The 13,262-nt window shown below is 43.1% G+C and overlaps 1 protein-coding gene across 2 annotated transcripts in view; it reads left to right on the top strand.

The window, feature by feature from the left end:
* LHPP (phospholysine phosphohistidine inorganic pyrophosphate phosphatase) overlaps window positions 1-13,262 on the top strand; it is a 191,447-nt gene that overhangs the window by 44,908 nt on the left and 133,277 nt on the right. For both annotated transcript variants that reach the window (XM_060241450.1, XM_060241451.1), the window contains one exon: window positions 11,709-11,800. In XM_060241450.1, the coding sequence (XP_060097433.1) occupies window positions 11,709-11,800 (92 nt within the window). The remainder of the gene's footprint in view (window positions 1-11,708; window positions 11,801-13,262) is intronic.

Raw genomic sequence — 13,262 nt, 5'->3', positions numbered from 1 at the left:
TTTCAGGGTAAATGAGAAGCAGAGGTGGTTTGCCATTGCATTTCTTTGAAGTCTTCCTTTAAAAATCTAACCAGGGCTGACTAGGAGTGCGCAAAAACAAACTACAGTATTTTGAGGGTTCAGGCAAATTAGATCCCAAAAATTGATATTTTCCAATATTTCTGAATCCCAATACTGGTACAATATTTGGATTCAGAAAATATTTGGGAAACCCAAATTTTTTCAGTTTCATTATACCCTATGAGAATCATTATAGTCAATGGGCCCCATGGAGTACAATGGAGAATCAATCTGGGGGTATCTGGGGTTTTGGGGAGCCTGTTTTTTTAGATAGAGGCACCAAATTTGCAGCATGGCTGCTGGCACCTCTCTTTAAATCCCTCCAAGTTTCAAAAAGATTGGACCACGGGGTTCAATTCTGTGGTCTTCCAAAGAAGGTGCCCCTATCTTCCATTGCTTTCCATGGAGGGGGAATAGGTGTTTAGAAGGATGTCTTCAATGCAACAAGGGATCACAGTCCCTTTAAATGCCTTCTCCAAGCCACATGACTGTGTGGCGTGTGAACTCCAAAAACATTTAAAGGGCTAGCTGCCCCTTTAAATACCTTCTCCAAGTGACAGATTCACCCGGAAGGTGTTTAAAGGGACTTGTGAGCCTTTTAAATGCTTCAGAGTTCAAGCACCTTAGAGTTATGTGGCTTAGAGAAGGAATTTAAAGGGACCATGATCTCTTTAAATGTCCTTTAAGTTTGACTATTTGGCAGTCCCAAAAATCCTGAATGCCCGTAGGGCTGATTCTACTTTGCTTTCAAGATCAGGCTATACCATGCTGCCTGCCCCCTTATGTGTCTTTAGCCCTAGGAAATAAGGAGGCAAATACACAAGGTATTAATTTAATAATAATGATGATGATGATAATGCCTCATCATCATATGTTATGTTAATTATCGTGCTGGTAACCCTCTTTCTAACATGGGCAAATATGCACACCATCTTTTTCATAGAAGTTCACAGTAATTTAGACAGGCTCCTGTTCTTGCATTCTTGGTGCCCCAGGCAGAAACAGTGAAAATAGTAGCCCCTTCTTGATCCTTGAACTCCTGGAGCCAGTGATTACCTCTACCTTCAAACCCAAGAAAACAACCTGGTCATATGATTTAAGTTGTTCCAATAGTCTGCCATGTATCCTACTCATTTTTATTGCCACATTTATACATGACATCCCTATATCTCACTTCTGAACGAGTTTGTGCTATCTTGCAAAAACTGAAATCATACCACAAAAAATGTAAAAGAATGTAATCATCCTGTATTACTCTAGGCACTCATCCATCCTGTATTACTCTAGGCCTTGGGTTCACCCAGCTACTGTTCCTCTCTCTATTGCACTGGATCCATCTGCTAGTAGAAATCAAAATACTGCTTCCTTTAAGGTAAATTTCCAGGCAGACACCTAGGAGGCTATCCAGTTTCACAGGGCTGTTAGGCAGACAAAGTGTGCAAGCAAAATGATTTATGCTGCCCCAGGTTCCTTGGAAGAACAGTGGGGTAAAAATCTAATAAAGGTAAAGGTAGTCCCCTGTGCAAGCACCAGTCGTTTCCAATTCTGGGACAACGTTGCATCACAATTTTTTCATGGCAGACTTTTTTACAGGGTGGTTTGGCGTTGCCTTCCTCAGTCATCTACACTTTTCCCTCAGCAAGCTGGGTACTCATTTTACTGACCTTGGGAGGGTGGAAGGCTGAGTCAACCTGGAGCCAGCTACTTGAACCCAGCTTCTGCCGGGATTGAACTCAGGTTGTGAGTAGAGGGCTTAGACTGCAGTACTGCGGCTTTACCACTCTGTGCTAAAATTATTTATGGGGACTGGGACCACAGACTGGCAGCCCAGTGGAACTCCTCATGGGGTGGCGCCTGACCACCCATCTGGACTGTCTGCACCCTGACCAGGCCCCAGAGCAGCACCCCAACCCAGAGCATCAGGAAGCGCCCAGAGGCTTCTTTCCAGGGACCCTGATTGATAGTAAAACTAGTAAAAGTTGTGGGCATCTTGTCTGATACAAACTATTCCTGTAACATAATCGTTATCCCATGTTGTCCCTCCTTGTTGGAATTATATTTTAATCTTTTAAAGTAATTCAAGTTATTCTTTTTTATACCAGCAGCACTGACATAAACTTTTTTTCCTGGACTAAATAAAATCTGACCTTTTTCCTGCAAGAGAAATCTCAGTGTATATTGGGAGGAATTCTAGCTCTGTTCACAAGTCACAATGAATATACATACAATCCATGTACAGTGTATAGATTGTTCTTTGTATGCATGTTGAGTCATGTACAGCCAACATGTAAACAGATGAACGTGTGATACAATCCCCACATCTATCTAGGTAGTGGTTCCTGGTTTCATTCATAAAGTGAAACAGGTACATGCAGGTTGCTCTTACATTCACTGTAACATGTGACTAGGGCTAGTGAGTATGGCAGCAGTGTACTAGTCTGTGTGCATCCTGCAAAACACACACTGGCACAAACTGTAGTATGCTAAAACTATTCGCACAGTAAATATATCATCACCAGTCAATAAAATACATTTCACACATATGTTTTCCTAGCTAGCACGGGTGAAGTGTCTCCAAGAAGTAGACAGAGAGTCTGCAGCCGTCATCACTGCCAGTTTTGACAAACGGCTGTCAGTTTTGACTCATAAAATGTAGCTGTCCATATATATCTAAGTGAAGAGTCTTGAGTATGTCTCTGACTGGGATGATAAAATAAGGGATAGTGTGTGATAACTTTTATCTCATAAAAACGTTTGGATTCATTTCCACATTTCACTTAAACGTAAAATTAACGATATCATTAAAGCATCCTAAATCACCATCTGTGCTTTATAAAAACACATTGCAGTTTTCTGGTACCTTCATTTTACTACTTAAGTGCCTGAAACGGCTTCCCTGTTGGTAGAGCTAGACAGTGGCTAAAGTTTGAATTTTTTTGGAGTTGCTTTAATCAATAAAGTTATCACCAGACATTTCCCTTGATAACAGCTTTGTAAAGAGAACCTGACTTTGCTTGCTACAGATGAGATGTTTTCAACCTGCTCTTGGAATGGAAGGTACTCCCTAAAGTCCAATTTTCATTTTAACCTTTCCCCAATAGCCCAGAAAAAAACAGATTGCTGGTATTACTTTAATAGATAGGAAATTTAAGCCTCTTAGAGGTAACCAGCCCCTTCTTACGACTCAGTAATATGACAAAGAATAACACATCTCTAAAGGTTACTGAAATAGCCTAATTCATATGTTTTAAAGCTGTTGTAACAGTGGGTGATTTTTACTGCATTATGATAAAACCTAAATAATGTTAAGGTTCCACCAGTTTAATGCCATCATAAAAAGGTCTATCTGTAGCAAATTGTCCTGTTCTAATGGGAGTTACAGTGGGTCACACCAGAGTGCATAAACTACCAGTAGTTGCAAATGCCTGCTTTTGATGGTACCCAATATAGGTGTGAAACAGGGCATAGGAACAGATCCCTTTCACTTTTGGATACATAAGGGAAATTTTCCCAATGTCATTATATTGCACTGAAGGGTATAAGAATGTAATTTACCCAGTCAGAGTCCTCTGCTGAAACAATTCACTCATTTGTAGCTTGTTGAATCTTGGGAGCATGGACAATGGAAATCCTACCTGTGTGCAAGAACGTTGAACACAGATTAGTTGCATGGGAGTTCAGTTGATCCAGGATGAGAAAGAAAATATGGCTTTGCTCCTTCACTGTGGCCCCTTGCTCAGTGAGTTGTGCTGCTTCCTGCTTTATTTCTTGCAATGGATGCCCAGTACATTTACAACTGGCAACTGCAGCAGCCAGGCTAGAGCATGCCCAGAACAGGAAGGGCAGGTACGCACACCCTCAGTTCAGTAATAGTTAGGTGGGTCCAGTAACCTTTTCAAGCCCTGTCTGGGAAACAGAGAAACTTAGTTGGGTGAAGAGGTATAGGGGAGGAGCAGGCCAGAGGAAGAATTGGAAGGATAGTCTATTTAAGCAGGGTTTGCAGCAGGTCAGGAAAGAAGAAGATATTGGATTTATATCCTGCCCTCCACTCTGAATCTCAGAGTCTCAGAACAGTTCACAATCTCCTTTACCTTCCTCCCCCACAACAGACACCCTGTGAGGTGGGTGGGGCTGAGAGGGCTCTCACAACAACTGCCCTTTCAAGGACAACCTCTGCCAGAGCTATGGCTGACCCAAGGCCATTCCAACAGGTGCAAGTGGAGGAGTGGGGAATCAAACCCAGTTCTCCCAGATAAGAGTCCACACACTTAACCACTACACCAAACTGGCTCTCAATGAAAGATGAAGTATCCCTGCTCAGGAAGCATGGGAGACCAGAGAATACAGAGAGGCAGAGGAACAAGGTGGTACAACCCATTCCCCTCTCCAGTCTGAGGCCTCGCAGGTCCTCCACTGCAGGAAAGGTAACAGCAGAGCAAGGGCAACACAGCCCTGACTGAGGGAGCATCACATTAACAAAGTCTCTGTCAGATGGACATGGCACTCATCTGTACATACAGAGCAAATGATTATAGTTACAGAGCAAATGATGGTAGGGTGCGATGATGTTTCCCAGCTTACCTTCTGTTGTTTATTTGACTTGTATGACTATTGATATGCTTGCTTGTTTTAAACAAATAGCATATGTATTTGTATCAACAAGTCTTAAAAGGATCTATATTGTAACTCTATTTATAACTCTTCAAGTCATAGTCTCTCAGCCTGTTCACCCTAATAAAATAGTTGTGAGGCTGATTGACTACTGTTTGAATGTGAAAAAGCTGGAAATAAGCATATAGTATAACAGTCCTTAATTGCTCCCTCCTTTGGAGTGACAGGAAGAGAAATTATCCACATTTTTGCCCAAAGAAAGAGTAGCCCAGAGAAACCAATTGGACTACCTTGCAATAGAGGGAGAAGCTGCTACCTTTGTTTTCCTGAGCTACCAAGGTAATGCCATATGTCTACTAACAGTGTCATCCTAAGCAGATTTACACCCTTCTAAGTTTATTGAACTCATTGCTTAGGACTGCAGTGTAAGTCACTTCATTTTAAAGGTGAGAGCAGCAGGGTTCCTGGAGTACCCCTACTCTGTGTGTAGCTGGGTTATGTGGTCTGAAGTCTACATGCTGCAGTTCCGGGCTGAAGATAAGCCCGACCCTCTAAACAATGTGGATGCAACACTGCCTGGAAACCATACATAAGCCACTTGGAGGTCATTGAAGGGAAAACAGAATATGTTAAAATGCCCCAAAACAATAGCCTTCAAAAATGTATTAACAGCCTTCAGAAATGGTTTCTTCTAACCAGGGTCTGATTAAGTTTATATTATGGTATTGATGTTTATTTTTTGTTCATAATGTATTTAGTCCAGTCTTTGCTCCTGAAGGTAGATGATTTATTATCAACGATGTATGCACCTCATGCACTGCATAAAGTGCCTTACAATTGCTACTACATTTATCTTTATTAACTTTGTGAAGTCCGTTAGACTGCTAGAGAATGTCTGGCCCATTTGTGAGCAGAGATTTGAATTCACACTGCTCACAGTGCCATGCCAGGCTGCATTCGTTGGGTCTGTCAGCAAAGTACTGAGAATGTGATCCTTCTCAAAGTGAGGATTCTGATTTTATACAGCTTTGTTTGTTATCTATTTTGATATTTATATCCCACCTTTCTGCCCAGTGGGGACCCCAAGGGGCTCACATCATGATTCTCCTCCATTTAATTCTCACAATAACAGTGTGATGAGGCAAGTTTAAGGGAGAGGCTGACCAACCCAGTGAGCTCCCTTGGTGCAATGGGGATTTAAACCTGAGTCTCCCAGAACCTAGTCTGACTTTCTAGCCACTGCACAACTCTGTGCCCATCTCATTTATATACGTGAGGGGTGAACTGGTCTTCACATATCAACGATGTGCACCCTGCAATTCTGTGTGTAAAATGTGTCAGGGTCTCTGAGGGTCTTTCTTGAGTCATTGTGAAAACATGAGAGAGATTGGTATTTTGCACAGCACATTCCAACTCTTTTAAGGATTTCAGTTATTTCCAGTTATTTCTCCACACTAATTGAACTAAGCGAGAACAGTGCTTTCTGTGTAAAAATGTGAGGACAAACTGGAGATCTTTTTAATTCTGGCCTTCACCAAGTATGTGACCTTTCAGTTTTATCTTTCTCTCACCCTCTATTTTTTCCCCCTTTCTTACTATATTGCAGTCAGAGAGGAAGTTAAACCTAGGTTTGACAGGTAGAGTTTTTTATTTCCCTTGACACAGCACCTTTTGACCTCTATCTTCTTGCCAATGATTTTTTAAATCCTAAATGATTTGGGAATAATTGCTCCTCCTTTAGTGATTATTGCCCTTCACCGATAGTAAATCTGTGAAATCCCAGGGGGCTGGAGTACATTTTTGTATGCGTATGCTACAAGCTGGCCTGGATAGGCACTGCTGCCCATGTGCAGCTGCACTTTCAATGTGGATGATCTCATATGAAGACTTCTGTGTAGACAGAATGCAGTATTTCACAAGATAGCATGCATCCTTGCTAATTGCACAAAGGTGCTGGAAGCTTTGGGAGTAACCTTGTAAATCTCCCATTTTGCAAAAGACTTCCTTAGAATTGTATAGATTATAGATTAAATGAAAAAATATGTTTCCAAGTAACAAAAAGCCATGATAGGCTTCTGATCTGGTGGAAGGTTCTACACTGATCCTGTAAGAGTAGACTGCCCAGTTTAGTGGGTCATAAGTGGAACTCCTTCCAATTCCGTTAAGTTTGAAATCTCATGTTGAAACAACAGTATCTGCGTACTCACACACTATCTCCTGTTTTCTGTATATGCTTCTGAATTATACAACTTCTCTGTGAAACTATGACATTTGTGGTGAAGGATATTGACTGTGGCTGCCTCTTCCTTCTTGCCTACCAATAGAGTTTCTGTTACCAGTTCATTACATTGAGCCCCTTTAATAAAAAACTGTTATTAAAAAGGAGATGTGTGATAAGTGAAGAAGAATGCAAAGGAAATCCCTTTTCTGGGGCTGGGATTACAGATGTACATCTGCATTAGGATGCTCATCTAACCCCACTGAATTTGTTGGATGCATCAGTCAGTGCAGATGCATATCCACACCTGGGTCATCTCCAAGTAGAATTAACTGTTGAGATGCATCAGTGAGTATAATTACATGATTAAAAATGCATGCTTGAATGTTTTTGAATTCACAATAGTAAGTCATGCAGTGCCTCTCTGTTTTCCTTATGACGAGGCATTTAAAAGCCATAAAAGGTGTGCCCAGATCACATTTTATAATATTGAAATGCAGGCATTGAGACATTTATTAGATTTTAAATGCAGATGACTGGGAGTGGCAGTGGTGGATGCATCTTTCTTTAGGACCAGATTCTTCTAAATTTGATCCTGACATCTGAAATGTTTTTCTGTCCCACTTAAAATGTTTTGTTCCTAAGAGCCAATGCGTTGATAAAATAGTGCTGTTGTTGCTCAGTCGCACAGTCGAGTCCAACTCTTTGCGACCCCATGGACAAAGTCACGCAAGGTATAGTATACAATATACTGTATTTAGCAGGTATAGTGCTATACCTGTTGCTATAGAATTATAGAGTTGGAAGGGTCCCAACAGAGCATCTAGTCCAACCCCCTGCTCAATGCAGGATCAGACTAGACTGAGCATCCCCAACAAGTGTTTATCCAGCCGCTGCTTAAAGACTGCCAGTGAAGGGGAGCTCACCACACCACACCACACCACTTGGTAGCCGATTCCATTGTTGAAGAACTCTTACTATAAAAAAGTTTTTCCTAATATCCAGCTGGTACCTTCACACCCTTAATTTAAACCCAATATTGCGAGTCTCCTCTTCTGCTGCCAACAGGAACAGGTCTCTGCCCTCCTCTAAGTGACAGCCCTTCAAATATTTAAAGAGAGCAATCATGTCCCCCTTCAACCTCCTCTTCTCCAGACTGAAGTCCCTCAGCCTTTCCTCATAGTTCTTGGTCACTAGGCCCCTGATTATCCTCATTGCTTTCCTCTGTACCTGCTCCATTCTGTCCACATTCTTCTTGAAGTGAGGCCTCTGGAAATGCACACAATATTCCAGGTGCAGCCTGACCAATGCTGTGTGTAGCGAGACTATGACATCTTGTGATTTGGATGTTATGCCTCTATTGTACATCCCAAGATCATATTAGCCTTTTTCATTGCCGCATCCCACTGGCTTCTCATATGTAACTTACAGCCCACCCGTATCCCAAGATCTATGATGTGTTACTGCCCAAACCTCTTTGGTATGATGGTGCTGTAAGCAGTGGCGTCACTGGGGTGGGTTGCACCCTGGGGCCAAGTGCGTGGGTTGCACCCTGGGGCCAAGTCGGTTGCACCCTGGGGCCAAGTGTGCCGGACTCGGAGGGAAGAGCAGCAGTCCTCGTGCGCTGCCCAGAGGTGCTAAATCCCTCGCGTTCGAACAAAGGAAACCTCCGCCTGGAGAAGCCGAAAGATTTGGGGACGGTAACCGTCCCGAAACTTGAGGAGAGGCGCTGCTCGTCCTGCAAACTACTTCTTCCATCAGTCCGTCCCTCCCAAGGCGCTGGCGGCGGCGCGGGCTTGTGCAAGACCAGTTGCTAGCCGAGAGCGGCGGCTGGGGGAGCTCAGCGCACCTGCCTGAACCAGCGAGAAAGAAGCCCGCTTCGGGTCCTCGTCGCCTACCCCCTCCTCCCCCGCCGCCAGCAGCAGCGCCTGCGGTGCGGAGTCTTCAGCACTGGCGCTCATGCGCACTGCCGGCAATGCTCCTGCGCTACCCCTCACCCGCTCCTCCTCTTGCTGCTGCGAGCGCGGCCGATGCCGCCTGTTTTCCTCCTGCGTGAGGGACTCCCTCGCTCTCTGCCTGCCTGCCCCCTTCCCTTCCCTCCTGCGCCCCGCGCGTCTAAAGCCTCCTTTCCCTCGCTGGTTGGCTCGCAACGTCCTCCCTTCCCTGGTTTGCCTGCTCGCCCTCTGATGCCTGCCTGCGGAGAGCTGCGCTTTCCTCTTCCCTCCCGGCCTTCTCTCGCTTCGCCACTGCCTTGAAAGAGCCTCCCCGCGCCTCCCGCCAATAAAGACTGTGATTGCTTGCCGCCTGCTGCCTTCAAAGAGCCCTAGGGGGCCAATGAGAATGCTCTAGGGGGGGGGGGGCAATGGCCCCCTTGGCCCTGCCCTAGTGACGCCTCTGGCTGTAAGCAGGCTTAGAAAGATGCATCAGCTTCAAGTGGTGCCAGGTCACATGGAACAGCTGTTGCCTCTAGATGGATGGTGTGTAAAATTATTGGGTAGAGATGAAATGGAGTAAGATCAGGACTAAGGACAGTTCATCTATGCAAGGTTCTTAACACCTTTGTATCATCACAGAATGTGATGGTAGATATGACAGTGTGACATACCTCCTTGGTTTGTTTGTTTATTTATTTATTGGATTTATATCCTGCCAAAGCAGGCTCAGGGCGGCTGAGTTCCTTCCTCTGGTTTCCTTCACACAAGCTGTTGCAGTAACCCCAGTCCAAATTCTGCTGTATCTATACATTTGATTTCTTTTTATTTATTTAAAACATTTATTAGCCAACTTTATACCTTGGAGGAACTCAAGGCAGCTTACATCGACAATAAAACAAAATTAAAATGCATCAAACCACTCATTTAAAATGAATAATTTGAAACTGCTTATAGGCTGAAGAACTAAAATTAGTAGAATGCTGTCCTGAATAAAACCATCTTCAGCTGCCTCCTTAAGGTCAAGAGTGAGGAGGCAGCTGACGATGAACGAAGTTGCTTCATAAAAGTGGGGCTGCCGCTGGAAAGGCTCTGGCTCATGTACCCACCGCATGGGCTTCTCTGGTCGACAGGGTAGTCAAGAGGGCCTCACCCTGTGATCTTTCTACCTGCAGAGGCATGTGTGGGAGAAGATGATTCTTCAGGTATCCTAGTCTCAAACCATATGGCAGGGGTGGCCAACGGTAGCTCTCCAGATGTTTTTTGCCTACAACTCCCATCAGCCGCAGCCAGCATGGCCAATGCAGGCAAAAACATCTGGAGAGCTACTGTTGGCCACCCCTGCCATATGAGGTTTCAAGGTCAAAACCAACATCTTCAATAGGGTTTGGGAGTGGATTGGAAGCCCATGTAATTGCTGTAATAATTGGGTCACTTGATCCCAGAAAGTGGCCCCAAACAGCAATCTAGCTGCAGCATTCTGTGCTAGCTGCAGCTTCTTAACATTCTTCAAGGGCAGTCCCAAGAAGAGAGACTAGAAGTAGTCTAGTCTAGATATAGCTAAAGAATGTACTACAAGACTTAGGAGAGCTGATCTGCCTTTCTACTAACAAAAAGTACTCTGTCTTGTCAGGGATTAAGTTTCAACTTGCTCACCATCACCCAGCTCATTACATGTGTTCAGGACTGTGATGAAACTTTTATAATTGCTTTCAGCAAGATTGCTTGTAGCCAATACTCCTTCTAAGTTGTGGAGTCTTGTGAGCAAATATTCTACTTTGTGAGCTACTGGCATTAAAGTGGTGAGCTGCTGCATAAATTAGTTTGCTCTCGGGCCATTTTTCCTGAGCCAAGACAAAAATGTGTGAGTTGGAAACTAAAAAACAGTGAGCTAGCTCACACTAACTCAGCTTAGAGGGAACACTGCTTATAGCTTCTGACTGCTGTCATTGAGGCCAGAGGGAAAAAGGCAGCAGCCAGGCCTCTACAATGTGGGTATCAGCTCCAGCTTCTTCACCATTATCAACTGCCATTGCTGAGGCCAGAGGCAGAAGGAACAGCTAGGCGTCCTTCTCTTGTGACTGAATCTAGTTCCATTGGAGAGCTCTCACTTAAAAACTGCCACCAATGAAGTCATAGGGAGAAGGAGCAACAACCAAGTACCTTTCCCATTATGCCTGGAATAAGGCCTAATTGATAATTCCATCCTTAAGCATTCTGTTGATGATAATATTTGTATTACTGTATATTTATTTGTATAAATTGTGTTGGGAGTTTATCCTTGAGGGAAATGTGAAAATACAATAAATAAATGATTGGAGACTAAAGCTTATTAAAAGTTGAATACAGTAATCAGAAAGTGTTGAGAGATCTTTTGATTTGGCCTTGCAACATGTAGAATACCTTTCTATTCATATGTTAATTAGATGTTACAATAAAGGAAATAATCGCAACCTTTTGGGTAATAATGGATAGCCTGATGAAAGATTGATCTAGGCTGATAGAAAAGGGGGGGGGGAAGAGAGAGAAATAGTAGCGTGAAACGAAAGGGTGAAAATTAACCACTTAATAGTTGAAAGGGGTGATGAGAATTTCTTGACATGTCAGCATGCCTTTGTATTGTGTCAAAAATGTGTTGATTCTTCTGATGGTTTTCACGTTGACTGAATATTTACCTCTTGGCTGTGTAGCCTGCCTAGGTGGAAGCTGAATTATATTCAAGGTAGTCTGACTTTTAATCAATACGGTGACAATATTATCTTGTTTAATTTGTATGATGGCTGTATTAAACATCAAATAAAGCAGTTTATTACGTCAAGAAAGATGAAGTATGACAGGAATCAAATGCACTTGACACCACTTTTGTCTGTATTTCATTGCTGTGGCAGGCCATCATGATTGGAGATGATATTGTGAATGATGTAGGAGGTGCTCAGCAGTGCGGCATGAGAGCTCTCCAAGTACGAACGGGGAAGTACAGGTCAGTGCACATTATATATCCACTTAACACCCAATACGGATATTAACAGCAAAACCGGATGCAATTGCGAATTGTAGTTTTGCTTTCTCTACTCTTTGTGTTATCACAGTAGGTGTACAATTCAGGGATTTGTTACTGAAAAGGGATTTGTCACCTGTTTGATGAAATGCAGTCTGAGAATGCTTTGAAAGCCAAGCCTCATATTGGGATTAGAGCAGATCTTGAGTTTTGCCATCAAAGCATGTGTTGTCTTAGGACACAATAATCTCTGCATACACAGTCCATTTATTGCAAAGGTATTTGAACATCCATTTGAAGCATGAACACTCAGGCAAGGATTAGGAGGTGGAGTATGTTTCCTTTGTCACATTTTCCTTTGACATATCAGCAATACATTACTTTTCGTGTCTTCTGTGCATTGACCTATATATAAGAATGCAAGTGCCCTATATGTAAGAATGCAGTTGCTGAGACAGAGACTTCTAAAAGACCAAAATTCTGACCCAACTCAAACTTGTGTAAGAGCATTCCATGCACAGGGTGAATGGGCAGAACCCACTTTTTAACAATAATGTAGTTCCCTTCTGACCAATCAGAAAACAAGACTAGAAAGCCCACTTTTATTTTATAATGTATTCCCTTCTGACCTGTCAAGCATGGTAAAATGCCAATGGTAATTAATTGTTTTAGGGTCCTCCATAAAGCTGGTCTGTGAAACATCATGGAGGACCGAAGTACTTTGGCTCTGTTATTCTTTCCCCCTCCCCCTTCCTGCTTTATTGCTTGTGAAGTAGAGTAGTGAGAAACGAAACTAGTAAGAGAAAGAATAATCAACACCTTCCCATGCATTCCTGCCTGGGAGTGTGAGACATCTGGGGAAAGCAAGGACAAGATACTGATAACATTGTGAGAATGTAGACATTTACGGTAGTTTATGTGTTAGAGAGCATCCCTCGCCCCCTCCCTTGGGAATCCTTTGAAGTATGTCTTAAAATAATTGTATCAATGTGTTTCTAGTATCACTCTCAAGGACCTGTACCAAGAGAGCATATCGGTCTATCAATAAACGTGGTTTTGTATCCACTTGACTTGTTCTTTGAAACCGCATGCTTGACAGAAAAACAGGAATAGGAAAGGATGGCTGTACTGGAGAGTTCCAGAAGCTCTGCTCTTGCTGTCAAGTTTTCTCCTTTTCCCTATGATTTCACCCCATTGTTTATTTAACTTCGTCCTCTCTTCTGGTTCCATCGCAAGGAAAGCAGTTTTCATTAAACGTCTCAGCTGTAGTGCCAAGTTTCTCAAATTATAATTTCATGATTCTGGCCTTGCCTGTTTGGGTAACCAGCTTTTGCTGAGGCATATAAGCACTGCTTGATGCTTGCAGAAGCAATCTCTGTGTTATGAACTCCAAACCATTAGATGTAGAATTGTAATTTTTGCATTTTGAGTGGCCAGTTGGTGC

This window comes from Heteronotia binoei, chromosome 6 (genome assembly GCF_032191835.1).
Source record: "Heteronotia binoei isolate CCM8104 ecotype False Entrance Well chromosome 6, APGP_CSIRO_Hbin_v1, whole genome shotgun sequence".
Lineage (NCBI taxonomy): Eukaryota > Metazoa > Chordata > Lepidosauria > Squamata > Gekkonidae > Heteronotia > Heteronotia binoei.
Note: the sequence above shows the minus strand (reverse complement) of the source record. Positions and strands in the feature narration are given on the sequence as shown.